This window comes from Lissotriton helveticus, chromosome 4_2 (assembly GCF_964261635.1).
Source record: "Lissotriton helveticus chromosome 4_2, aLisHel1.1, whole genome shotgun sequence".
Lineage (NCBI taxonomy): Eukaryota > Metazoa > Chordata > Amphibia > Caudata > Salamandridae > Lissotriton > Lissotriton helveticus.
This window is the reverse complement of record NC_136064.1, coordinates 80410932-80435763: the sequence shown is the minus strand read 5'-3', so window position 1 is coordinate 80435763 and position 24832 is coordinate 80410932. Positions and strand designations below refer to the sequence as shown.

The 24832-nt window shown below is 48.2% G+C and overlaps 1 protein-coding gene across 2 annotated transcripts in view; it reads right to left on the bottom strand.

Moving 5' to 3' along the window:
• The window catches only part of LOC144752201 (C-type lectin-like), a 615868-nt gene that overhangs the window by 425259 nt on the left and 165777 nt on the right, over window positions 1–24832 (bottom strand). The window contains exon 4 of one of the 2 annotated variants that reach the window (XM_078640150.1): window positions 15849–19813. The exons of the other annotated variant lie outside the window; for it this stretch is intronic. Coding sequence (XP_078496276.1) covers window positions 19346–19813 — 468 coding nt within the window. The 3' untranslated portion in view covers window positions 15849–19345. Of the gene's footprint in view, window positions 1–15848; window positions 19814–24832 lie in introns of those variants that run through there. 2 annotated transcript variants of the gene reach the window in all.

Genomic DNA, 24832 nt, shown 5'->3' with positions numbered 1-24832 from the left:
TAACCATCTAAAATCATAGCATCACAACACTTATGACATCGCAAATCGCATTATTTGTGAGAATGCAGTGCATGGTAGAGTGGTGACCCTTTTAATTTAGTATGGCTACTGAGTTCACTACAATGTGTATGGAGATGGTTCGCTGTAAATTTTTGCCACAAATGTCACTTAATTACATGTGATCAACAGCTAGTGGAAGAACCACTGGTATACCAGACGCACTGCTGGGTAAAGTATCTGACATTAACACATAGTTAGAGAGCAAATACTTTTCAAATAACACAGTTATTTTATTAAAGCAATAAAGTGCTTGAACGAACAAATTCACAAACGTTTCATTATTTTGAGAATCATGAATATTGCACAATAAGGAAAAACATTGAAAACACAAAAGCATTGTATAATGTTCTCATGTGCAAGCAAATTGAAAGAACATGCTTAATGTGAAATGAAGACACATTAAATAAATCAACTTGGTCAAGCCCAATGCATTTCGGGATCTTGTCCCTTCTTCATGGGCACTAATGTTGAGGAAGAGAGAGAAAAAAAAACATACTGTAAAGATCACTTACTAGAGACAATTATTAACAGTAATCATAAGTTTCACGACAGGCGCCAGGCCCAGCTGGCGAGACCCAGTGTTGCACCATGGGGAAGCCGCGGAAGGGAGCGGGCGCAGTACCGGCTGACCCGACGGAGGACTCCCCTGAAGCTCACGGACAGCACCCGACGGACAACCAGACGGCGGGGCTACAACAGCAGCAAATGGATCAGATCCTCAAAGCCATAGGGGACACTAGAGAAGCGCTGCGTCAGGACATTGCGCAGGTCTCCACAGGCCTAGGCCTCCTGAAGGCGGACCACGATAAGCTTGCTGATCGAGTCAAATCTGCGGAGTTGGCGCTGGAGACGCTAGAACCGGCCCAGAAAGCGACGGACGCCACGCTGGAGGACTTAATGCGCTGGGTGCAGCACTTGGAAAGGAGAGCGGCTGATGCAGAAGGGCGCAATAGGCGCAATAACATCTGAGTGGTGGGTTTGCCTGAAAATGTTGAGGGGAGCGACATGGTCTCCTATCTGGAAAGCTGGTTGCGGGATGTAGTGGTCCCCGAGGGCCTGACACATTTTTACACACTGGAGAGGGCTCACAGGGTGCCGGCCCGACCTCCTGCCCCGGGCCGCCCTCCCTGGCCGGTGATAGCTCGACTGCTGCATTTCAGGGACCGGGACATTATCCTGCGGCAAGCTCGGTTGGCTGGCCCCTATAAGGTGGACAACGCGTCTGTGTCTCTTTTCCCCGACTACTCCCAGGAGGTCCTACGGTGTCGTTTCTCCTTCTTAGCAGTCAAGAAGGCCCTCCGCGAGGAGGGAGTGCAGTACTCCTTACTGTTCCCGGCGCGCCTGAAAGTGCTGGTGGATGGAGTGGCGACGTTCTGCGACACACCAGAAGATGCTTGGCAATGGCTGGAACGGTACCGAGCGGGCAAGGATGGCGCTGGTACCTGGGCGGTAGCGACGGAGGACCAACCGAAGCCACGCAGGAGTAGGCGCAACCGGAGACGCGTGCAGAACAGGAGGTCCCCGTCAGCGTCACAGACGGACTTAAGAGAGGCAGGCCGCCCTGCAGGCGGTATCGGTCATATCCGGAGCGGCGACGGAGGCCCCATTGGTGGACTCGGGCTCCCGGCTGGGCTCGGATGAGGCGGACACGGGAGGTTCGGATGGGGGCTCGGAGAAGGACCCTGGGGAGCTACCTCTGGTTACCCCACAGACGGCCGATGGGCTAATGGGCGAATGACACTCATGAAACTGAGCGCTGTACAGTAAGGGGGCATGCTCAGCCTGCGGGGTTGGCGTTGTGGGGGACGATGGGGAACCATTCTTTGGGGCGCTGGGTGGGACGATCTCTTCTGTCTTGCCGGGGTATTGCCGGGGTGCATGTGGGCCCTAGTGTACTGTGGACTCAATTGGGCTGAGGCGCTGCTGGGAGGGTGAGCCTTCTTTAGTCGGGATCCGCCTATCACGGTGTGGTGGGTCTCTTGCTGTCCGGCCTGGCTGGTCTGGAGTCACCCCTCTATCTCACATAACTTGTGAGTCTCTGGTAGTCTCCAGAGTTTCCCTCGTTGACGGGGGTATGGTTTGGATGGGTAGCAACTGTTTGACGCCTGTTCTGGGGGTGGGTGGGTTGGGGGTTGGTTGGGGCTGTTACATGTTGCAGGGGATTGTCAGTGTACCGCTAGGGTTGTGAGGGATTGGACTCAGCTACAGGCCTATAGATGGCGGCTAGACTTGAACTGAAATGTATTACCTGGAATGTGCGGGGCTTAACTCCATGAGGAAGCGATATAAGGTGCATGCATATTTGGTCTGCAGGGGGGTCCAGGTGGCTTTTTTGCAGGAAACGCACTTAACTCAAGCAGAGGGGCAAGCGCTGCAGCGGCGATGGAGGGGGCAACTCTTCTATACTACCTATTCCGCTCATGCACGAGGAGCACTGATCTGGGTGCGCGCAGGTGTCCCCTTCCAGCCCATGACTACGGTGGTGGATTCAGATGGGAGGTTTGTGGCGGTACTAGGGCGCCTGGATGGCCGGGACGTTACGCTTTGCAGCGTTTATGTACCAAAATTTGATCAGGCTGCGTTCTTCTCGGCGTTGTCGAGGAGGTTAGCGACTCTGCTGGTGGGCACGGTGTTTATGGGGGCGGACTTTAACTCGGTGGTGGACGTGGAGATGGATCGTTCTCATCCTCCGCTGGAGCAATCAGTGGTGCGCAGGGTGGCCAAGGCGCGGAAGAACTAGCAAGAAAAGTGGGGTCTCTTAGACGCCTGGCGGACGCATCACCCGGCCGACAGGGACTACTCATTTTATTCCACCCCTCATGACCTCCACGTGCGCCTTGACACGGTGTTTATGGGGGTGGACTTTAACTCGGTGGTGGACGTGGAGATGGATCGTTCTCATCCTCCGCTGGAGCAATCAGTGGTGCGCAGGGTGGCCAAGGCGCGGAAGAACTGGCAAGAAAAGTGGGGTCACTTAGACGCCTGGCGGACGCATCACCCGGCCGACAGGGACTACTCATTTTATTCCACCCCTCATGACCTCCACGTGCGCCTTGACACTGTTCTTTGTACGTCTGGGGCCCAGGAACTCATGCACGGCAGCGAATACCTGGCGAGAACCATCTCGGATCACAACCTTTGCTTGCTCACGGTCCTATGGTCCAGGCAGCGGCAGCCGGTCCCCACATGGCGGCTGAACCCGTTGGCGCTGGAAGACCCGGTGTTTAACGCTGAGGTGCGGGAGTGCATTGAGCGTTATTTTCAGGAGAATGCAGGGTCCGCGACTACCAGGGCGACCGAGTGGGATGCCTTTAAAGTGGTGGTGCGAGGCACGTGTCTTTCGTCCACAGCGGGGATACGTAAGACATTGCTAGATGATATAGAGCGGGAAGAGGCCTCACTGCGGCAGGCGGAAAAGGCTAGTCATGTGGATGGGAGCGATAGGGAGGAGGTGCTGGCAGCTCAGGAGCGGGTAGCCACCCAAGTTGAGAGGCTTCGCTGCCATGATTATCGAGAGTACATGGTGCGGGCACATGCTGAGAGGGACCGGGTCGGCTCGCTGTTAGCATGGCTGGCCAACCCCCAATCTGGGGGTACACCGATACTGTCGCTGGCCACGCCTGCGGGGGACTTAATTTATTCACAAAAGGAGATTAACAATCAGTTCCTGGCTTACTACTCGGAGCTCTATCGGAGCAGACTGTCAGTCCTTCCGGCCGAGTTGAATGCCTTCTTAGATGAGGCGCAGTTACCGCAGTTGGATTCAGAACAGGGGAATGCGCAAGGGGCTGGTGTATCCCTGGGGGAGGTTAGAGCGGCGATTAAACACATGGCCAGGAAGAAGACGCCAGGTGGTGACGGACTGCCGGTGGAGTTCTACGCCTCGTACGTTGACCTCCTGGCGCCTCAATTACATCAGGTGTATGGAGAAGCGTGGGAACGGGGCAGGTTGCCGTCTACGGCAAGGGAGGCGATCATAGTGCCGTTGCTGAAGAAGGGCGGGCTTCCTATTGCGAGAGCGGCTTATCGCCCGCTCTCGATGCTCACTGTGGACTATAAGGTGCTGAGCAGGATCCTGGCCACGCGGTTGTCTATGCATATGTGCACTCAGGTACACCCAGATCAGTCGGGCTTCATCCCCACGCGGAACACCTCGATGTGTATAAGGCGACTGATACGGGTCATGGAAGTTGAAGGGGAAGGCCCCTCGGGCGCGGCCGTGTTATCGGTGGATATCGAAAAGGCGTTCGATAGCGTGGAGTGGTCGTATCTGTTTTGCGTGCTTCGTCGGTTCGGGTTGGGGGACGGTTTCGTCTGCTGGGCGCAGCTGCTGTATGATTCCGCTACCGCCAGGGTCCGTATGGGCCGCTCAATATCTGCGGCATGCTCGGTGGAAAGAGGCACCGACAGGGTTGCTCTTTGTCCCTGCTCCTCTTTGCTTTGGCGATTGAGCCTTTGGCAGCGAGGTCTCGGCAGGGACGATTCTATGAGGGAGTGCTCCTGCGCGGCATTTCGCACTATATTTCCTTGTATGCCGACGACCTTCTGCTGTACATGGCTGACACGGATACTTCGGTGCAGGGTGCGCGGACCATGCTCCGTGAGTTTGGCGACTTGTCGGGGTTACGTGTAAACTGGTCCAAGACCTGCTTATTCCCCTTGACCCCTCGTTGTGCTCCACCTGCGGAGCTTGAGGGACTGCGCTGGGAATCGGAGTGTCTACCGTACCTCGGGGTCTACGTCTACCACACCCACTCGCTCTTGTATGAGGGGAATGTGGGCAGAGCGTTGAGAGGCATTAGAGGCAATCTGGGTTTTTGGCGTACTCTTCCGCTGTCTGTGGCCGGACGGATAGCGCTGCAGAAGATGGTGGTCCTTCCGCGACTGCTTTATTTTTTTCGTACATTGCCGGTGTGGATTCCGCTTTCCTTCTTCCGGATGCTGCGGTCGATGGTGATAGGGTTCATCTGGGGTTCAGGCAGGAGGCGTGTGGCTTTGAACATTCTGCATAGATAGCGGGAGGAAGGAGGCCTGGCGGTGCCGGATTTTGAATGGTACTATTTGGCGGCACAGCTACAATGGCTCACGCAGGCAGTGGCGCGAGAGTTCAGGGGCCCAGACGGTTCGCAGGGCAGGGTTATTCAGCGACATGTCCTGTCCTTCATTGTGCTCCAGCAGGGGCTCCGGCTGGACCGGCTGACTCTGGAGGAGCGTACCCTTCGCCAATGCTGGCTACGCAGCCAGAGGCGAGCGGGCTTTCCTACCCCATATGCCCCGGAGATTCCTCTGGGTATGTGCACTGCCCTCCCGCATGGCAGGGACTGGTCAGCACTGGCCGCTTGGGAGGACCGGCGGGGTCCACATGATAGGGGACCTATACAGGGATGGCACTTTGCTGCCGTTTCACGACTTACAAGAGGCCTTCGACCTGCCGAGGGGTGACTTTTTGCTCCATGCAGCCCTGGTGTCCGGAATTCAGAAACACTGGAGGATGGGCCGGGCGGAACCCCCCGTGTCGCTGGGCTGCCAGTACGTCACGATGGCCGCTGGCACCTTCAAGGCTGTCACCTGCCTGTACAGGAGACTGGCGTGGATGGACCGCCCCCCCTAGATAGGTTGCGGGAGCGCTGGGAGGGAGATCTCGGCCAGCGGATATCAGAGACGACGTGGTCTCAGCTTGTGCGTCGGGCCTGGAAGGGCACGCAACCTGGGCTTCATCCTGGACTCCTCCCTCTCCATGACCAGACAAGTCAACGCCGTCTCCTCGTCATGCTTCAACATCCTGCGCATGCTACGAAAGATCTTCCGATGGATCCCCACCGAGACCAGGAAGACGGTCACCCAGGCCCTCGTCACCAGCCGTCTGGACTACGGCAACTCCCTCTACGCTGGAACCACCGCCAAACTCCAGAAAAGACTCCAGCGGATCCAGAACACCTCAGCACGACTCATCCTGGACATCCCCCGCCGCAGCCACATCTCCGGACACCTGAGAGACATCCAGCGGGTTTTTGGAGGGGCGCATTCGGTGTGTCCTCGGTGTAACGCGGAGGGTGCTGACTTTGGTCATATGTTCTGGTCCTGCGCGGGGCTTGGTACATACTGGACTGATGTTATGTCTTGCTTAAATGAGGTTACGGGCCGCCAAGTTGACGCAAGCATGGGGGCTTGCCTTTTACTCTGGTTCCCACACACTCCAGCCACAAAAATTACAAGTACATTTTTTGACTTGGGGTTAATCCTGGCCAAGAGGGAGCTCACGCTACACTGGAAATCTAGGGGGGGCCAGCTTCCTGAGATGGCGGGGGTGTTTCCTGCAATGGGCGACTAGTGAAGGGTCTCTTCGATTGCAACTAGCCAGACGCACTGCTAATGATAAAGCGCTGGATGCGGCCAGTGCGTGGGGTGCGCTGGTGGCAGACCTTCATTCATTGTCGGAAGGTAATGAGGGAGAGGAGATGGAAGTGCCGGTGAGCCAGGCAGGGGAGATTAGGGCGGAGACTGCTGGGATACTGGCCGGGGGTGAGGACCGCTAGGCCTGCGCAACCTACAGCATGCGAGGGTTAGATTACCTATGCCGAAGGGGTGCGAGGGGTGGCCTGGGCACCATGCAAGGCCTTGCGCAAATCTGGGTCCTCAACTGGCTGGGGGGCCGGGAATAGGAGAGCTGAAGGAGGATTCGCGCGCTATCACACGAAGGTTTATGCTGCACTGTGGGAGAGACTGTGGAGGGTACACTGACAAGGGGGGGTGGGGATAGTGGGGGTGGAGGGGGGGATTGATAGGGCATGGCTGTTGTGGACTAATGAAGAGGTTATCCTGAACCGGATCGTGGAGTTGGGGATTTCTATTTGATGCATGATTGTAAGATGTTTGCACGAAAATCAATAAAAATCTGTTAAAAAAAATATATATAATAAATTGGGAGGAGATTACCTAGGCCCTATGGAGATGGGCTTAACTCCTACGCCTTGATGACACGATCAAAGACAGACATCTGAAAACTTTCCCGGAACTCCAACAGGAATTGACATACCTCACTCACAACAATGGAGATATGTTCAGCTATCCTATGCTTTACATGGTTTCCTAGGCCTCCACGGTATTATGTTGCCATATTCACTGATAGTCAATTCTTTGCAGTGGTGGAAGGCTATGAAGGCACAATACCAGGCTTCTACTCCTTGTTGATTGACTTCTGGTTCTCTACCTCCACATCTAGTGAGTTGCGTACAAGGTGGGAAGCGAATTTATAGTTGCAATTCAGAGACGGAGACTGGGAGGCGACCCTAGTTGACTTCAATAAGGGGCGACAAGAGTCCCACCTGAAATATGGTTAATATAAATTGATACATAGATGGCACTGTTCCCCTGCCAGACTCCAGAGGGCCATCTTAAGTCCTAATTCGCCATGCCGGAAATGTAAGATTTCGGACTGTGACATTGAATATATTCTTTGCACCTGTTCACATGTACAAAATTTCTGGACTGAAATATGGGCTTGTATGAAAATGGCCTATTGGTCAAGCAGGATCTAACTGAGAAATTAGCTCTTCTCCATGACACAAGTGACTTCTCAGGCTTCCTTTCAACTTCACATGACGGGTAGCCTCGCCCTATAGGTCGCCAAAATTAGGATTCTGAGACATTGGAAAACAAACAGAGTCCCATCTTATCATGAGCGGTTGGTTACAGGACGTGTCTGAAATGGCAACTTTCAAAAAACTGAATACATAGAAACTTTACTACAGATTCTCGTGATTTTAAGAGATAAGGAGTAGGTTCTTCAACATGATTACACACTAAGCAGCAGTCCTGTACGATACTGTATCCCCTTTATTGAGTACTGAAGGGCCCCCGCTTGAGTTGTCAGCGGGATACTCTTACTGATGTTTAGAGATTGTCCCTCTCCCCCCTCTGTTGGGATGTTATGAAAACTGTTTGCTATTATTTCTCTGCTGCAAACTAGTGGATGATGAAACACCCACCTCCTGGTTGATCATTTCCTGTTAATGTACATATGCAATATGGAACACTCACTCATACTTCTTCAACATTTCATTTGGATAATTCTTGTTTATTAACTGTACCTTCTTCAATGCTACTACCTCATTCAAGTAATCAATCAATCAGGAGTTTGGATTGTGCGGCTACTTACCTGCGAGGGTCTCAAGGCGCTGTGGGGGGGCTGCGGATCCATCTGGGTGTTGAGGTTCAGTTGAAGAGCCAAGTCTTGAGGTCCTATCTGAATTGTGTCTACCTTGACTAAGTACTACATGAAGCACTAGTACTATATGCTTATGGTCATGGAGGGAACTCTTCGAGATCAGGACTCAGTCACGCTACACTGCTGTTCGGTGCTCTGTCACCCTTTGGGGCATTATTCGCTCTTGTGAGTATACTCACCACTAAAATACCTCCTCCATCCCACCTCCATTCCCCCTATTGTGACTGATGTTATGCTGTTCAGTATCATATATCTATTTTGTCTGCATAAGTTAATCTACTGCACATTGTTTAGTACTTCGTTCGTTCTTAACATTAATGAAATGAGACAAGGCGCAGTGGCCAGGGTGACTGACTCTGGACACTGGGGATCACGGTTCGATCCCCGGCTCCGGTGGCAGGGGTCTGCCCAGCACCATGTGACTCTGGGCAATAGCTCGCTTAATCTTCCCGACGGCCCCCAGCGCCTTGACACCTTCGGGTAATTGTTCACGCTTTACAAATACTGGACATTTACATTTACAAAAAATAAGACAGAACTGGTCTCTTGACTCATCTTCAAACTACTGCCTCCATTTTCGAGATTGTGGGTTTAGATATAAATCACTTGCTCTCTTTATTCAATCGAATTGGAAGAAGTGTTAGGCTTCCTGTTGAATACAACTTCCTGCAAACTTCAACGTCTAGCCTCCAAATCGCATACTATCAGAAAGGAACTGTCGCATCTTTTGACACTTTCCCACATATAGCTTTGTCCTCTCACCCTATTTGTGGGTCTCATTTCCTTCTCAATTCAGGCAAAATGTCAGGGCCCTCTTCATCATTTGGTTCACCGGAGACTAAAAAACCCACTATCTCTAAAGGGGTCTCAGTAAGTCAGATAGAATTCCTTTTATTTTTCAAACAAAATAAGAGGTTGTGTGTTGCCTGTATCACCTCCATGCCTGGGACAAAGAGAAGGAGAGCAATATTTAATTCCAATCTCTTTCAGGTTGAAAACCCTCCGCTGCGAATTTTGCACTTTAAGAAGTTAACCAGGTCAGTGCTCAGGCTCATTTTAGGTCTATAAATCATTAGCCGCATTTTAAAAGCTTTTGCCTTTTGTATTTAATAGTATTTTTTTTACTCTTGAACTTTCATAATGGAAATGTGTCTCGATATGGACTTTTATTTCAAAAATGTGTAATTAGATAGACGTTTGTAAGGGTTTTAATTAACTGTACAATAACATGTACTTACTTACTTCAGTTCTTTCAGGATTAGTCACCAGCAGGTTTGCAGGGGTGATTACTGCCTACATTTCTCAACTAGTGGTGCATGGTCATAGGAGTCTTCTATGTACAAAAACTATTTAGAGCTTTTTACAGGCTCCTTTGTGATCCAAATTGTTACAAAAAGTGTGTCTGTTATCCAGTGCTTCTAAAATGGGCAACCTCACAATGGTGAAATACATCACCAAATTGGTATAGGAGGAGGTGGGAGATTACTTGTCCATAGGTTTTAGAAAATCTACCCAAACAGTTTCAAGAATGTTAGAATGTTCCATTTTTTATCAGATATCACTGACAGGAAGTATCGTCATGGTGACATTAACCGGAGTCAGTTTGGTATTCCTGTCATCAGTTGTTGTCTAGTGGGGCCTGACAAGTCATTTGCTCATCTGGCAAATGAAAGGGCTTTGGCTGGTCCTCATCTGCTTTAGGGCAGCTTCTCTGCTGGTTCAGGGCCCTTCACGGAGGCTGCTCACATTCCTTGTTAGTGACTCTGAGTGTAAAACCCTGTTCATAGCGCTGAATCTCATACCTCCCAGTTATCATGTAAACCAATGCTGACTTCACAGATACACTTCACCACATAGTAGGGTTAAGGGTGCAGGAAATACTGCAGCACCACCTACATACACATGCTGGAGTTCAGAAGGTGAATGAACAATAAAGAGGCCTTTAAAGTTTGTGTTTATCTTGTCTTGTTTGTTAAGCCTTCAAATACAAAAGCCAAAGGTTGGGATATATCATCTGACAAGTTGCTGTTTATTACTTTAGCAACAAAATAAGAGTTGGCTTTACTTTTTGTGACTGCTAATGAGAGGATTTGTAAAAGTGATCTAGGTGACAACCTTCCTAGGGTACAGGGAGAGTGAAAGGAAAGGCTGTTGGATGGAAATAAATGTTCTAACATACAGCAAAATGTAAATACCTGTGAATGAGCTATACACAACATGTTTCAAACTGTTTCAGTAATTAGGAAAGCACAAATGAAGCATGTTTTTTGTATTTCTGAGGTGTGATGAAAACAAATATTTTTATCAGAACAAAACACATCAAAACAGTTTACTTGGGGATAGGTAAATGATAAACATTTGCTGAAATCCAATTTCCATACATTATTCTTGTGCGTTGTGTAGTTTTGTCAGTAAAACTGCATATCCATGCACATTTCGAGGCCAGTTCAACATAAAGTGTCTCTCTGTAAATGACAGAGAGCTACTACACCATTACTCCAAAATGCATCATCGGCAACATACCACACACCCTTACCATTGTCCTCCTGAATGGGCGTGGCAAATTTGTTACACCTGCCTTTTGTCTTGACACTTTGCTTTTTCACAATTCCTGTGACGTCAAAGATACAACATTAAAAGCAGCACAGCCACAGCACCACTGCAAATTCAGCACAGCACCTGTTCATTGTCAGGGATGGTGCATATTCATGGGCTTCTTGATGCTTTGCATCCTCCAAATTGTCTCACCTATTCCGCATGAACTTATTTGTATAGCTACTCTCACATTCACTCTCTCATGCATACAGTCACTCATATACCCTGTCACTCACATATATTGCCTTTCACCTACTCAGTTACTCACCCATACTGACACATGCCATCAATCACCGATACAGCCACACATACACTCACTCATCCATACAGGCAGTCACACACCTCCTCACTCACAAACACAGAGACCCAGACAACCATAGATGTAGTTAGACAACCAATCAATCAGCCATATAGCCAGTCACGTACCCACTAACACACTCATACACCCACTTAGACATCAACTGACAGACAGATGCATACATTCGCACAACCAGTCACTCACCCATACATTCACCGAGACATCAAATCATTCACTTATACAGTCAGTAACGCACCCACTGAGTTATCCATACAGTCACTCATACACACAATGATTCACCAATACACCTTGGTATATATATTTAACACTCATAAACCTTTTAAAAACACTCACGGTCACTGGATGATGTTGTCAGTGATGTCATTTGAGATGTCATCAGTGATGTCATCAGTTATGTCACTGACCATGTCATAAGTGATGTAATATATGAGGTCATAAGCACTATAACTCGCGCCCCCGCAATGCACTCATTGGTGGGGTGCGAGTTATAGTCAACACAGCTAACTTTTACGGCTGAATTTCTCCGTTTTGTATGAGTAAAATCTGACCATAACTATAACATCCCTGTAACCTTTGTTTTTTTGGTGAATTTCTACGTTTTAAAAAAAATTCTATTTGCTAACAATAACATCATTGTAACCTTTGTTTTTTTCAGTGAATTTAAAAGGTTTTTTTAAAATGCTAATTCATAACCATAACGTCCCTGTAACCTCTTTTGGTGAATTTCTAAGGTTTTTTAACTACCAGTCACGTTTGCAGAGTGGTGAAGAAAGGGGGCTGGGCCTCCAATCAGTTCTCAGGAATTCCACTGCGTAGGACTTACACGTGGTACCAGGAGGGCTTCTTGGCCCGCAAGGTCCCTCAAAAGTAAAGTGGACTTCCTCCCCAACCAGTAATGCACCAGGAGGTACATTTGAAGAGTGGTGGAGAAAGGGGAGCATGGCCTTCGAAGACCTCTTACCAATCTCACTGTATGGGACTTACTGGATGTAAAAGGAGGGGTAGTTGGCTCCCAAGGACGTCCTTGGGAGCCAAATACCCCTCCTACTATCTCCAGTAGGTCTAACACAGTAGGATTGCTGTGTTCTGATAGCAGGCCAAACTCCTTTCTCCACCATTCTGCAAACATGCCTCATGGCACGCTCTTGGTTGGGGGATGAAGTCCCCTTTGATGCTGGGGGTACTTAAGGGCCAACTAGCCTACCTGTTACCTCCACTAAGTCCCACACAGTGGGATTCCTGAGAGGTGGATGCAGGCCACACCCCCTTTCTCCCCCACTCTGCAAGCGCTCCTCCTGGCGCACTCTTGGTTGGGGGTTGAAGTCCCCTTGCCTCTTGAGGGTCCCTGGGCATCAACTAGCCCTATGTGAGGTCATAAGCAGCGTATTGCAAGTGAGGAAGTTATAGTTAGCTCAAGTAACTATACCTACTGAATTTCACTGGTTCGCTGAAATCTGAGCCTACCTACAATGTCATGTAGCCTTTGTTTTTTTGTGAATTTCCAAGGTTTTATAAAATCTATTTCCTAACTATAACATCCCTGTAACCTTTGGTTTTTTTCAGTAAATTCCTACAGTTTAAAAAAAAAATCTATTCCCCAACTATAATGTCCCTGTAAGATTTTCTTTTAGGTGAATTTCTAAGGTTTTAAATGTTATTTTCTAACTGAAACTTATAACCTTTGAGAGTGAGTTTGTGAATGAGCGCATGAGTTTCTTACTGGATGTGTGAGTGGATGCCTAAGTGTCCCACTGGGTGTGTGAGTGGGTGCCTGAGTGTTTGGCTGGGTCTGTGAGTGAGTGCAGGAGTGACTGCATGAGTGTCTGAGAGGGTCTGTGAGTGGGTGCATGAGTCTCTGAGCAGTTCTGTGATTGACTGCATTAGTGAGTGGGTCTGTGAGGGGGTGTGTGAGTCTCTGAGTGGATCTGTAAGTGGGTGCATGAACTTTTGAGTAGGTGCATGAGTGTTTGTGAGTGGCCGGGCCATATTCAAATGAAGGTGGGGGGCCGTGAAGCCCCCTTCCCTGGGCCACTTTTGGCCCCAGGAAGAAGGGGCCTGGCCATGAACAAAGGGGCGAGGGAGGCCCCATGGCTCCCCTCCCCAGACCAATTTCAGCCCTGGGTCACCATCCCCCGGCCATATACAAATGGGGAAGGGGGACCACACGCCCCCCTCCCTGGGCAGATTTCAGCACCCCATCCCCCTATCAACTACCCTTTTACTTTTTTTTATTTCTAATAGGGGAGGAGAACGTCGTGGCCCACCTCCCCTGGTCAATTTTGTCCCTGTGGACCCCATACTCTGGGACCTGGCCTCTTCATTCTTGGTGCCCCCAGTCACCTCCGTTGGCTACTGAGGGGAGAGTCTCAAGGCCCAGACGGTCCCTGGCGGCTGCCTGCGTCTGGCGGGAGCCGGCATTGCTCAGACAGACTGGGAGCTGCAGAACATGCAGCCCCTTTCTGTCAGAGCAATCATTTTGTCTGTTTCCCTGCCCACTTGACAGGGGGCAGGGTAATAGACTAAAGCTCCTCTTCCAGCAAGCAAGAGCTTTTATCAGATCTCGCTTGCTGGAAGTGAAGTGTTTGCTGTGACTTGGGGGAGCTGTCAAAACTCTCGCCAAGTCACAGCAATCATCTATGTCCTGGGGGTGGGCACTGCAGGAGCCATCCATGGGAGGTATCAGTCCCCAAGGCCATTACTGGCTCCAGGAGGGTGGCGTGTGGCCCCCTCCTTTGATTTAGAAGGGCCTGCTCCGGGGAGGTTGTGGTAGTTTCCTACAATTGCACTATTATTGAAAGTTCAATTTCTGTTACAGTCCTGTTTCCTTCTCTCCTCTTCCTAGGCGTTCATCTTACCTCCTCTTCCACTGGTTCTGCTTCACCACTTTTTCCTCCCTTTCCGCCACATTGTACTTTGGATCGTTTTGAGTAGAAGAAAGAGGGGGACTAACAGGACCTGTTGTAGGGTTTTCTAAAAGAAGTGAGAATGAACATAGCTTTTGCTCCTCCTTCTGGTCCGAAAAATAAAGAATTCAAAATCCAAGCTCTGCCTCAAGCCTTGTAAATGATGGGTGCCAGGGAGAAGGGCAGGGGCTTCTGGTGAACTTATATCTTAGAAATTGGGACTGGGAAAGTATTCCTCTACAGCCATGCTCTCACCTCTGCTCCCTTCAGCAGCACTGTGGGAAATCCAAACCAACCCTTGAGCCTCTGTAAACACTGTGCCCTGCTGGACTAGTAAGGCCATGAGTCCTACCTACTGTCAGCAACTAGCAGGACCATCATGCTTTTGTTGTACAGTCACAATATTCTTAGAAGAGTTAAGATAATTTATACATTCTATAACGGGATATTGATAGCCTTAATATTTCTGCCAGCTGCTGTATTGTCCTTTCTTTTTCTAGCGCTATATAATGCTTTGCTGTTACAGTGGTATTTTTGCTTTTTGATACTCCGTATTGAGGATTTTTAGCACTATGGCACCTGTGGGTGATTGTCACATTTCATGTATATTAAAAGTAAAAACATGAAAAATGCAAACAGTATCAGCACAACTCAGCTGTACTGCCACAAATGTAACTTATATATTAAGTAATGGGGAATGCTTGAAATGATCTCCACCAAGGAGAATGACGCCACCACTGTGCCCACTATGCCACCACTATGCCCACTCCGGGCAGAGACCAGACATGAGCAAATCCGACCTGGCCCTGATCCAATGTGAACAGCTCTCCTGAGTCCTGAGCTGCCACTCCAGGTGACCTGCAGATGGAAATGTACTAAGTCATTCCCAGGCCAGGTCCTCTCGACTGTAGACGGGAGTACAAACTATCCCAGAATAGTTACTGCCTCCCTAGGCCTCATCAGGGTTGCATTTCAAGTCCTATTACTGGAATTACGCAGCAGGAGAGGGCCACATTATACGGCAGGGTTGAGTCAATTATGCAGCAAGAAAAGCCACATTATGAGGCACATTTTGTAATAGTATTACTTCATTATTTCATAATTTTTAAGCTTGTTGACACTGTCTGGGCATTGGTTGCACCTTATTAGTACCAGTTTAATACCCAAATATAGCAATAAGCAACAGAAAGGTGACCAGTCCAGCTTTGCAAAGGACCTTCCACAGCGCTGCAACATTTGCTGCTGTATTTGTAGTAACTTTTGATCTGTTTGAGCTAGAAACATAACTGTTTTTGTTAAACTCTGCAGATTATGAGGCAGATGATGGATTATGTGGCAAATGTGGCAAAACTATAATTATGCGAAAATCGCCACGTCTGCACATTTGCATAAATTCAGTGGCTCGCCTATAGCACAGAGAGCATCTTTTCTGGGACGCACACACCACTGAAGCTGGAGACTTTCGATATATAGTGCTATCAGTGCATTGTAGACAGTCCCACCATACTAAACACACCACAAATACTCCAGATACCCCATAATCTGGATCCTGCTAGATTCCAACAGCACTGTCCACTTCACATCATCACGTACCATCACTGCAGTAGCGCCTACAAATGTTCATCCTCAGTCAACACGTGCGAGGTGAAGAACCGGGTTATTTAAGACCCGGCGGCGCCTGGGGCACGCCCAAAGTCTTCGAGTATCACCTGTCCTAGAACACAGAGACACGGAATCTTCTTGGTGACGTCAAAGATCGAATTTATTGGCTGCAGCCAGTAACAGAAGTCCTAGAAGTCAACACGGTATGAGTTCTCAGGAGACTGCTCAATTTTACAAAGCAAGCCATCCCTTTTTATGCCAAAAATCACATTCCAGACAAATACCTTACATTTACAAACTGTCCAATCACATGAATCCAGATTAGAGGTATCGCATGACGGTAAATCCCACTTTTCAGTTGCCCAGCCCATGATCAATCATTGGTCAAACCCAACATTCTTCATCAGACAGGTCGAACGAACCCATAATAAAAACGGGCACATCCCCATCGTAAATAGGCCATAAAGAAAGGAGCAGAAACAGGTGTGAGTAAGATAAGACATATTTGTGTGCAATAAAGGTTTATGATGTCTTGTGTCTTGATCCTCAATCTTGATCAGCTACTGGGAAAGGAACTGGCCTCAATACAACAAAAGGAGGAGTATCCCCAACGGAAAATTTGGAAAAATTCTCTGGAGGGTGACCTTTTATAGCAAAAAAAAGAAAAATTCAGCCTTTTGTTTAAAACCCCTCACTCACCAACCTGGAGGTGACATGCTTCATCATCGGGGTCCACCCTGATGACCTAGCGTCACCAGGATGTGCTTCAACACCTGTACTACAGTGGAGCGGGTTGTGACTGTAGGTGCAAAAGAAATGTTAAAAATTGTCCTGGTTTAACTCAAAAAATCATTTTATTTAGGAGCAACTGAACAATGTTAAAAATATTACTGGCGAGACTCTGGTAGGTAGGTTATGACCAAAGAGTCTCTATATGTGTTGGTGTGGGTTGGTCAACATGTTTCTACCATATGGGCGGGTTGCCCGGTTTTCCTCAGGACCAAAAAACAGGTGGACGGAAGGTGTGGGCCCCCTAAAAGGCGCACCCTATCCTGTACCCCTGTGTACCTAGTGGCAAAATAGCCAGTGGTATATTCGCTCAATCAAATAGACGAGCTGAAAAATGAAAAAGAGACCTGTAAATAAAGAAATGTAAACATAAATTAATTATGATCATGCTTACTCTCCTGTAACGTCGTGATGTGTCTCCGTGCTGTGAAGTTTCGTGCCATTGAGGTACTGGCCCTCCCTGTGACTAAATAGTGGGGTGAATGAGTGTCCATAGCGGTTTTTGAGGACACTTGCACTTATCAATAGGTGCGTGCTTAGTTTCATGCAATATAGTTTATAGCTCTCAAATATATTTGATAATGAAAGCGCATTAATAACTCAGTGTATGCATTCCAACCATGCATGGATTCGTATGTCTTAATGAGGGCACATAGAAATTATCGTAGTGATGCGCAATTATTGCCTGGTGATTACAATGAGTCGGCGCTGCCTATTGTGCCCGATAGCTTTAAATAACGTGAGTTATCGTGCAATGACGTACAAGACTAACACACATATAAACATATAGGACTACATACAAGTTCCATGGTATGAGCGAGGAACTGGCCTAACAAGTTTGGCTTCAGGCAAGAGGGTCCGTTCGCTCAGGTCATTCAGAAGTCGGCTAAAGTGTACGTGTGCTAAAGACTTGTTCGGCCGTAGTCATCGGCCTATGTGAGAGCAACCACAAAATGGCTGCCATACACAAAATGGAACCCAAGGGTTCAGAACGAATCCCTAAATATGTAGTGAATCCATCAGTGTAACGTGACGAAAACACTCATAGGTGCCGTACTAACTGGTTACGGTTCACTAATATCAAATTCGTAACAAAACCATGACCTTTATGAAACGGGTTCAGAATTCACGGAACCTCAGACCCTCCTTTTGCCCTTACATAGGCAATAACCTACACTCACGTCAATCTGAGTCCAGGTCTATATTCATCAGATCATCAAGATGTCGCTGAAGCATAATCCTATTACTTAGTACCTCCCTTGGGACAGGTCTCCTTGCACACGTAGTAGCACAAAGGCCACATATAGCAGGAGCGCACTGTACACAAAGACAGCACAGGAAAAGAATCGCTAGAGCCATCCCAATGATCATCAGAATCTTCCATCCCCAGGTGGATAACAGTTCCCAGAACCATTCCATCAACGACCAATCTCCTTTATCCACGTGTATAGATTCGGAGATCTTATGTAACTTGAAAATGGCCTGGTATACTGTCGGAGCATTGTCTGGAATGAAAACGCAGCAGCTCGATTGAATCAGTTTGCATACCCCTCCTCTATCTGCAAGTATGACATCTAACGCAACTCTGTTCTGGAGAGTCATAAGACGATCCGACTGGAGCTCAACAGTCAAGTTACTAAGGTCCCCAAAACGGCAGAAAACCCTTCAAAAAATCTCCTAATTCTTGTCCTGCAGTATCTTCCTTACTGAAGACACCTCTAACAACTCTCGTCTTGTGGTAATCTGCCGCAGCGGTGTAGGTGGGAGGCAACAGGAACGAGACAAAACATGTGCCTGAGAAATCAGGGGGCAACCATGAGTACGCTCTCTCGTAACAGACAAAATAGGTACCCTTAGCTGCTAGAAACGGTGGGGAAGTCTGGGACGCAAAAACATACGTCTCAGTGCAGATACTCTTCCCTAACTGAGCTCTCTGATTCTTGCCATTACCTTGCAGACAAAGATGACCCTGATGGGGTACGATCCAAATCGGAGAGGATCTTTTCGCTCGCTGGTTCTCCCTCAGACTAACTCCATATCCAGTCACGTTCCATCCAATATATGCTAGTGTCTAATCTCTCGGGATTGTCTCATAGGAACTAACTCCTCTAATCAAATCGACTATACCCTTAACTAGAGCATTATTCTTTGGATTGTCCTTCACAGAACGTAGGGGGTAGACTTCACGAGCATAGATGAACATCGTTCTGTATGCCCACACAGAACCATTATAGCTGAATGGCAGGACCAGGTAAGGAATACCTTTATCAGTAGTATGAGGCATAAGACCACACACCCAACAGTTAGTTGTGTTCACTACTAGTTGGTGTTGGTGCAGAAGCTGAACAAAGGAGTTATTAACGAATTCCAATCTTCTAATGGATTCATGTTCAGGCAGAGGATGAAAAGAATGCGAAGAAACAGTAGAAGAAGGTATGGGTTGTGTAGTGGGTGCAAACATCACTTGAAAAGAGAATATAATATATCCCATTAAAACATCACTAAGCTAAGTAACATAAAAAGACATAATATTAAAAAACATTTTCTAAAAATAATTCGACACATTTTGCTCTTAAAACTCATTTCTTTAACAGGTCTCCCCATCTTGAAAAACTCCATCCTCTAACCGTGCTGTTCGCGGCTGTTGGTTCTAAGGAATGCGTCTGTCAGTCCAGGGAACGCCCTAGGACCAACCAGAACCTCGACCTTGTGTCTTCGGCTTCCACTCCCAAGTCTTCGCACCGCGACCCTACAGCTGAACCCGGATGGCGGTTCGAAAAACAAAAATCAGCCAAAACATTTTCTTAGATGGGAGAGCTGGATTTCAAAAATAGCAAAAAGGAAAATTTCTTATTTTATTTGTCCCATGACTCTTGGTCGTAAATTATAACGGCCTTTATCAGGCAATGTCTGGTTGCGGAATAAAAGTTCAGGCTCAGTAGTGTCCAGTCGAACTGACGGTGGCAAAGATTCTTGCAGAAGATCGTCACTTTCACGCTCAGAACTTGTCCCAATTAAACGTGCATCGCTAAAAGGCAGAAAACGAGGCACAGTGTCAGTTTCCGAATCAGGAATACCCTCCTGGACCCACCGGTCGTACGGCAGAGGCAAAGGAACCCTCTTACAATGTACGCCGTGGATCCAGTTCTTCTTTCCTTGCACTCGCACTGCAGATCGTGTAGATAATAGCACCAAGTAGGGACCAGTCCAACGGGGCTGATCGTTCTTTGTCCGCTGAAAATTCTTTATTAGTACCCAGGTGCCGGGATCGATGGCATGTCCTGGATCTTCAGAAGCCTGAGGCAGTGTATCATGAACCTGTTGGTGTAAGACACGCAATTTAGCCGTCAAATCATACAGATAGTCAAGCAATACAGGGTGTTCAATCTCGCTGAATTTCGTCGGCCTCGGCACTCCCCATATGTTTGCCGGGCGACCAAAAATTATTTCATAGGGACTAAGTCCCACTCGAGAATGTACAGTTTGTCAATGTTCGATAACCAGATGCCCAAAAATCCACAGGAGTGAAGAGAAATCCCCTTAACCTCTAAAAAACAACCACAGGATTGATGAAGAACATACACTCATATGGGCTGTTCTCTAAAAGTATGGGGTAAAATTCCAAGGAGTGTCCACCACTCTCCCCATACATGGGGTGGGTTAGTGCAGGGGGGTAACAGGTCTGTCTGGTCTCAAGATGCTGGAAAAGGAAACAATAAGAATATACCAATACACTGTACTATAAACCAACCTAGCAATACATTGACATGTGATTAGCATAGCATTCCACTTACCCCAAGTAGGTCTTGAAATGTCCTTGAAGAGTAGCGTGGGTAATATATGGGACTCAAGGAGATAGGAGTCCTGAGTGACTGGGAAGGGCTACTCAATATCTCACTCACACGACATACAACCATTCAGACCAAAAATAAAGTGCCACAGAAGCAACTCAATGGGTTTAACGTAGGGATTTGCGGAGCAATGGCCGGCTCTTCTGGGGCGCCGAGGAGCGGAGCATCTACTCGCACAAGAGAGGCGAAGCCCGGCCCAGGACCAAGCACTAGGCGGAGCAACACTCTCCCACACAGGGAAAAAGAAACGGAAAATGTGGAAGAAGACTCGAAGAGCCTTGTACCAGGGATACCTCGCGGCACAGCGTACCAATAGCGGGGAAAAGCAAACTCGGCTTTCAAGCCTAAACGTGCACCGACCGGTGCGGAGGGTAAGTGTGCCAAAATGGAAAAGAAAACAAACTTCGGCCTCCAAGCCGAGAGGTGCACCAAGCGGTGCGACGAGGAATAGGAACCCGGTTTCCAAGTTAACCGGGGATTGGAAAGTAGGTAGGCGGAGAAGTCCGCGCCGATGAAGCTGTCTCGGCAATCTCCCCGAATGTATTCTTCGGAGAGCGGGGAAATACAGGGAGGGAATCAGCAAACATGCGTCTCGCTAGGAGCAATGGCGATCAACAAACAAGGAACTGGAAAGGGGGCGTGGTCACGGCAGTAAGCCAAGCGTCTGTTTCACTGTAGAGCGTCCCTATACGTGACGAAGGGATCGTCTCTAAAGTGCAGTATGTGTTGGCCTATGAGGGAGTGAGGGAAAAGAGACACGGGGTGACTATGTAAACACATGTCAAAGCCTAACCCTCGTAGCTGCTCTCAAACCCCTAACAGTACCCCTCCCTAATGGCCTATTCATGGGTCGAGGTTTAGTGGGATGTAATGTGTGAAATTCTCGTATCAGTCTGGCAGCATGGATATGTTCTGCTGGTTCCCAGGATCTATCCTCAGGTGGGTAGCCTACCCAATCCACTAGATATTGTAGTTTACCCCTGACTCTACGGGAGTTCAAAATTTTCTGGACTTCATATTCTTCTTCTCCCTGAATGGTTAGTGGAGGGGGAGGCGTGTCTGGGTTCACAGGGGGTAGGTACTTTTTAAGCAATGAACAATGGAAAACGGGGTGTATCTTGATTGGTGGAGGTAATTGTAGTTTCAAGGTCACTGGGGAAATAACTTTTACTATCGGAAAGGGACCTATGAATCGGGGCTGGAACTTTCTCGACCCTTCCATTCTAAGGTTCTTAGTGGACAGCCAGACTTTCTCTCCTACGTTATAAGTGGGTTCCTTTCTCCTATGTTTATCTGCCTGTTGTTTCATGGCTTCTTTGGCTTTATGCAATTCACCTTTCGCTGTTTCCCACACATCTTTGATCAGCTTATGTTGTTGTTCTAGTGCTGGGACTAAGGCTGGGGTTTGATCCAAGACTAAAGGAAGCATTCTAGGGTGTTGAGCATAATTAAAATAAAAAGGAGACACACCTGTAGCGGAATGTTGTGAATTGTTATATGCAAATTCCGCTAAGGGCAGAGCTTGAACCCAAGTAGAAGAGAGAGTGGTAAGCAAACAGCGGAGATATTGTTCTAGAGTTTGGTTGGTTCTCTCCGTCTGTTTGTGGGTGGTAGGCTGTCGATAACCTATGATCAATGGCTAGCGTTGAACATACCCCTCGCCAGAATTTGGATACAAATTGGGGACCTCTGTCTGAAATAATCACAGAAGGCAAACCATGGAGTCATACAACTTGCTCTAAGAACACCTGCGTTAATTCTTTGGCTGAAGGAATCTTTTTCAGGGGAATGAAGTGAGCCATTTTGGATAACATATCTACCACTACGTATATGGTGTTGTAACCTTGACATCTGGGTAACTCAGTAATAAAGTCCATGCTAAGTGTATGCCAGGGTGAAGAAGGAACAGCTATGGTTTTTAATAATCCTGTGGGTGCACAATGAGACGCCTTTTGTCTAGCGCAAGTATTTATTTATTTATTTATTTAAAACATTTATAGAGCGCAGCTGTCGCCTTGCAGGCATCCTGGCGCTAAAACAGAGAAGTAGCTCCACAGAGGGGAAAGATAGGGAGGTGAGAACGAGTGAACTAAAATAGTGGTTTAAACGAGGTTACGGGGAGGAGGTCAAGTAGACAGGTTAGGGGAAGAGCCAGGTCTTGATGCGTTTTCTGAAGGGAAGGAGTTGCGGTGTTTGGCGGATATCCAGGGGCAAACTATTCCATAGTTTCGCCGCTGCAACTCCAAAGGATCTTCCCCCAGTCCTAACCTTGTTGAATTTGGGGACTGAGACAAGGTAGGCTGAGGCTGATCGGAGGGCTCTTGTAGGAGTATACCAAGTGAACATAGCTTGCAAGGGTATGGGTCCGACTCCGTGCAAAGCCTTGAACACAAGATAGGGTGTCTTAAAAGCCACTCGTTGCTTCAAAGGGAGCCAGTGCAGTTCGGCTAAGGCTGCAGTGGCCGATGATCTCCTTGTCCAGCCAAGAGCTAATTTGGCGGCGGCCGTCTGGACCCTTTGGAGTCAAAACAGCTGGGGACTCAAGTAGCAAAACGTTACAGTAGTCCAGGCGACTAAGAATAGTACACCTGACTACCAACGCTCGAGCTTGTACCGGAAGGAGTGGCATAATCTTGCGAAGTGAGCGTAATAGGCCCGAGCAGGTGGACACTGTTCTCGCAACCTGAGTCTCCATGCTAAGTTTGTTGTTTATCATAACCCCCAGGTTGCGGACAGTAGTCACCGGCTGTGGTTTTTCTGGAGCCTCTGGGGGCCAGAAATCAGTTGGAAGCGGGCGGGGAATCTTACTTCCTGCGCAAAACAACACCTCAGTTTTGGCGGAATTAAACTGCAGGGAGTTGTTGTGTAGCCACCTAGCGGTGTCTCTCAGGCAATCATGAAATGATTCTAGAGGGATTGATTCTGCCCCATCCCAAGAAAAGATGAGCTGTGTATCATCTGCGTAGTTTATTGTTTTTAGCCCATGGGTTTTTATTAATGTGACCAGAGGTTTTAAGTAAACATTAAAAAGAATGGGGCTGATGGACCAGCCTTGGGGCACCCCATGGGGCACAGAGGAGAAGGCAGATTGGAAAGGGGAGAGGGACACAGCCTGCTTCCTGTCTCTAAGATAGGACTGGAACCAAAGCAGGGCAGTACCATCAACCCCAGATTCCCTTAGTCGTTTTAACAGAATCACATGGTTGACCGTGTCGAATGCGGCAGACAGGTCCAGCAAGATCAGAGCTGCTGCTTGGCCCCTGTCTGCACGCATACGAAGATCTTCCATGGCCGTAAGGACAGCTGTTTCAGTCCCGTGCGCTGGGCGAAACAAAAATTGAATATCGTCCAGCATGTGATTCTGCGCCAGATGTGTGGAGAGACAGGAGCTCACCCAGCGTTCGGCAATCTTTGCCGGGAATGGCAGGAGGGAGATAGGCCGGTAGTTTGATAAGCATTCGGGGTTCAGGGAGGGTTTCTTCAGCAGCGGGGTGATGAGAGCCTGCTTCCAAAGCGTCGGAACAAGTCCGCAACGCAAGGATTGATTACAGATCTTCCGAAGAATACCAAAGAGTTCTGATCCAAACATTTTCCATATTTTGGGAGGCAGGGGGTTGAGAGGGGAGCCTGAGGTGATCCCATGCGTCAGTCTCACAAAATCCATTTCTGGAATAGGGGGGAAATCCCGCAATTGTACTAAGTTCTCTAGGTTTGTCGACTCGGAGTCAGGGAGGAGAGTCCCGGGGGCATTGAGACTGTCCATTGAGGGGGAGGTATTGAGGTTATGGATAATGGTCTCAATTTTATCATGAAAGAACTGTGCAAGGTTATTACAGAGTGCTTGTGTCGGGGGAGTGGTTTTTTTAGCGCAGTCAGGGTGGATGAGATTATTGAGAATCTGAAAGATGCTCTTGGAACTATTAGCAGCATTAGTTATAGTAGAGCAGAAGTAAATAGATTTACTTTTGACAATTTGGGATTTGTATTCCTGAAGTTTCGCTTTCCAAAGTGATTTGTTTATATCGGAATAGCCTTGCCTCCATTTTCTCTCGGCCTTTTTACAGGCGATTTCGAGAGTTTTCAGAGAGTCATCAAACCAGGGGGCAGATGGTCTGCCCTTAGGTTTGCATTTTTTAAGGAAGCATAGGAATCCGTCGTAGAGGAAATTTTTGTACAAAAGGCCTCATAATTGCCCTCTACCGAGTTGGCAGAAGAAAAGCTGTCTTGCACCTGGAACACTGCATCGGTAGTGGTGCTCAGCCTTTCCAAAGCTTTCCAATCTCTGTACAGAAATTCAGAGAAGGTGCTGTGTGCCGGCGATCTAGTCCCTTTAGTGGTAATAAGAAATTTAAGGAGGGCGTGGTCTGTCCAGGCCATAGGCAGAATTTCGTTCAGGTGTACTAATAGGGGGGTGGAAAAAATAAGGTCGAGTATGTGACCTGCTTTATGGGTGGGTTCTTTGACCAGTTGATAGAGTCCCACGCTT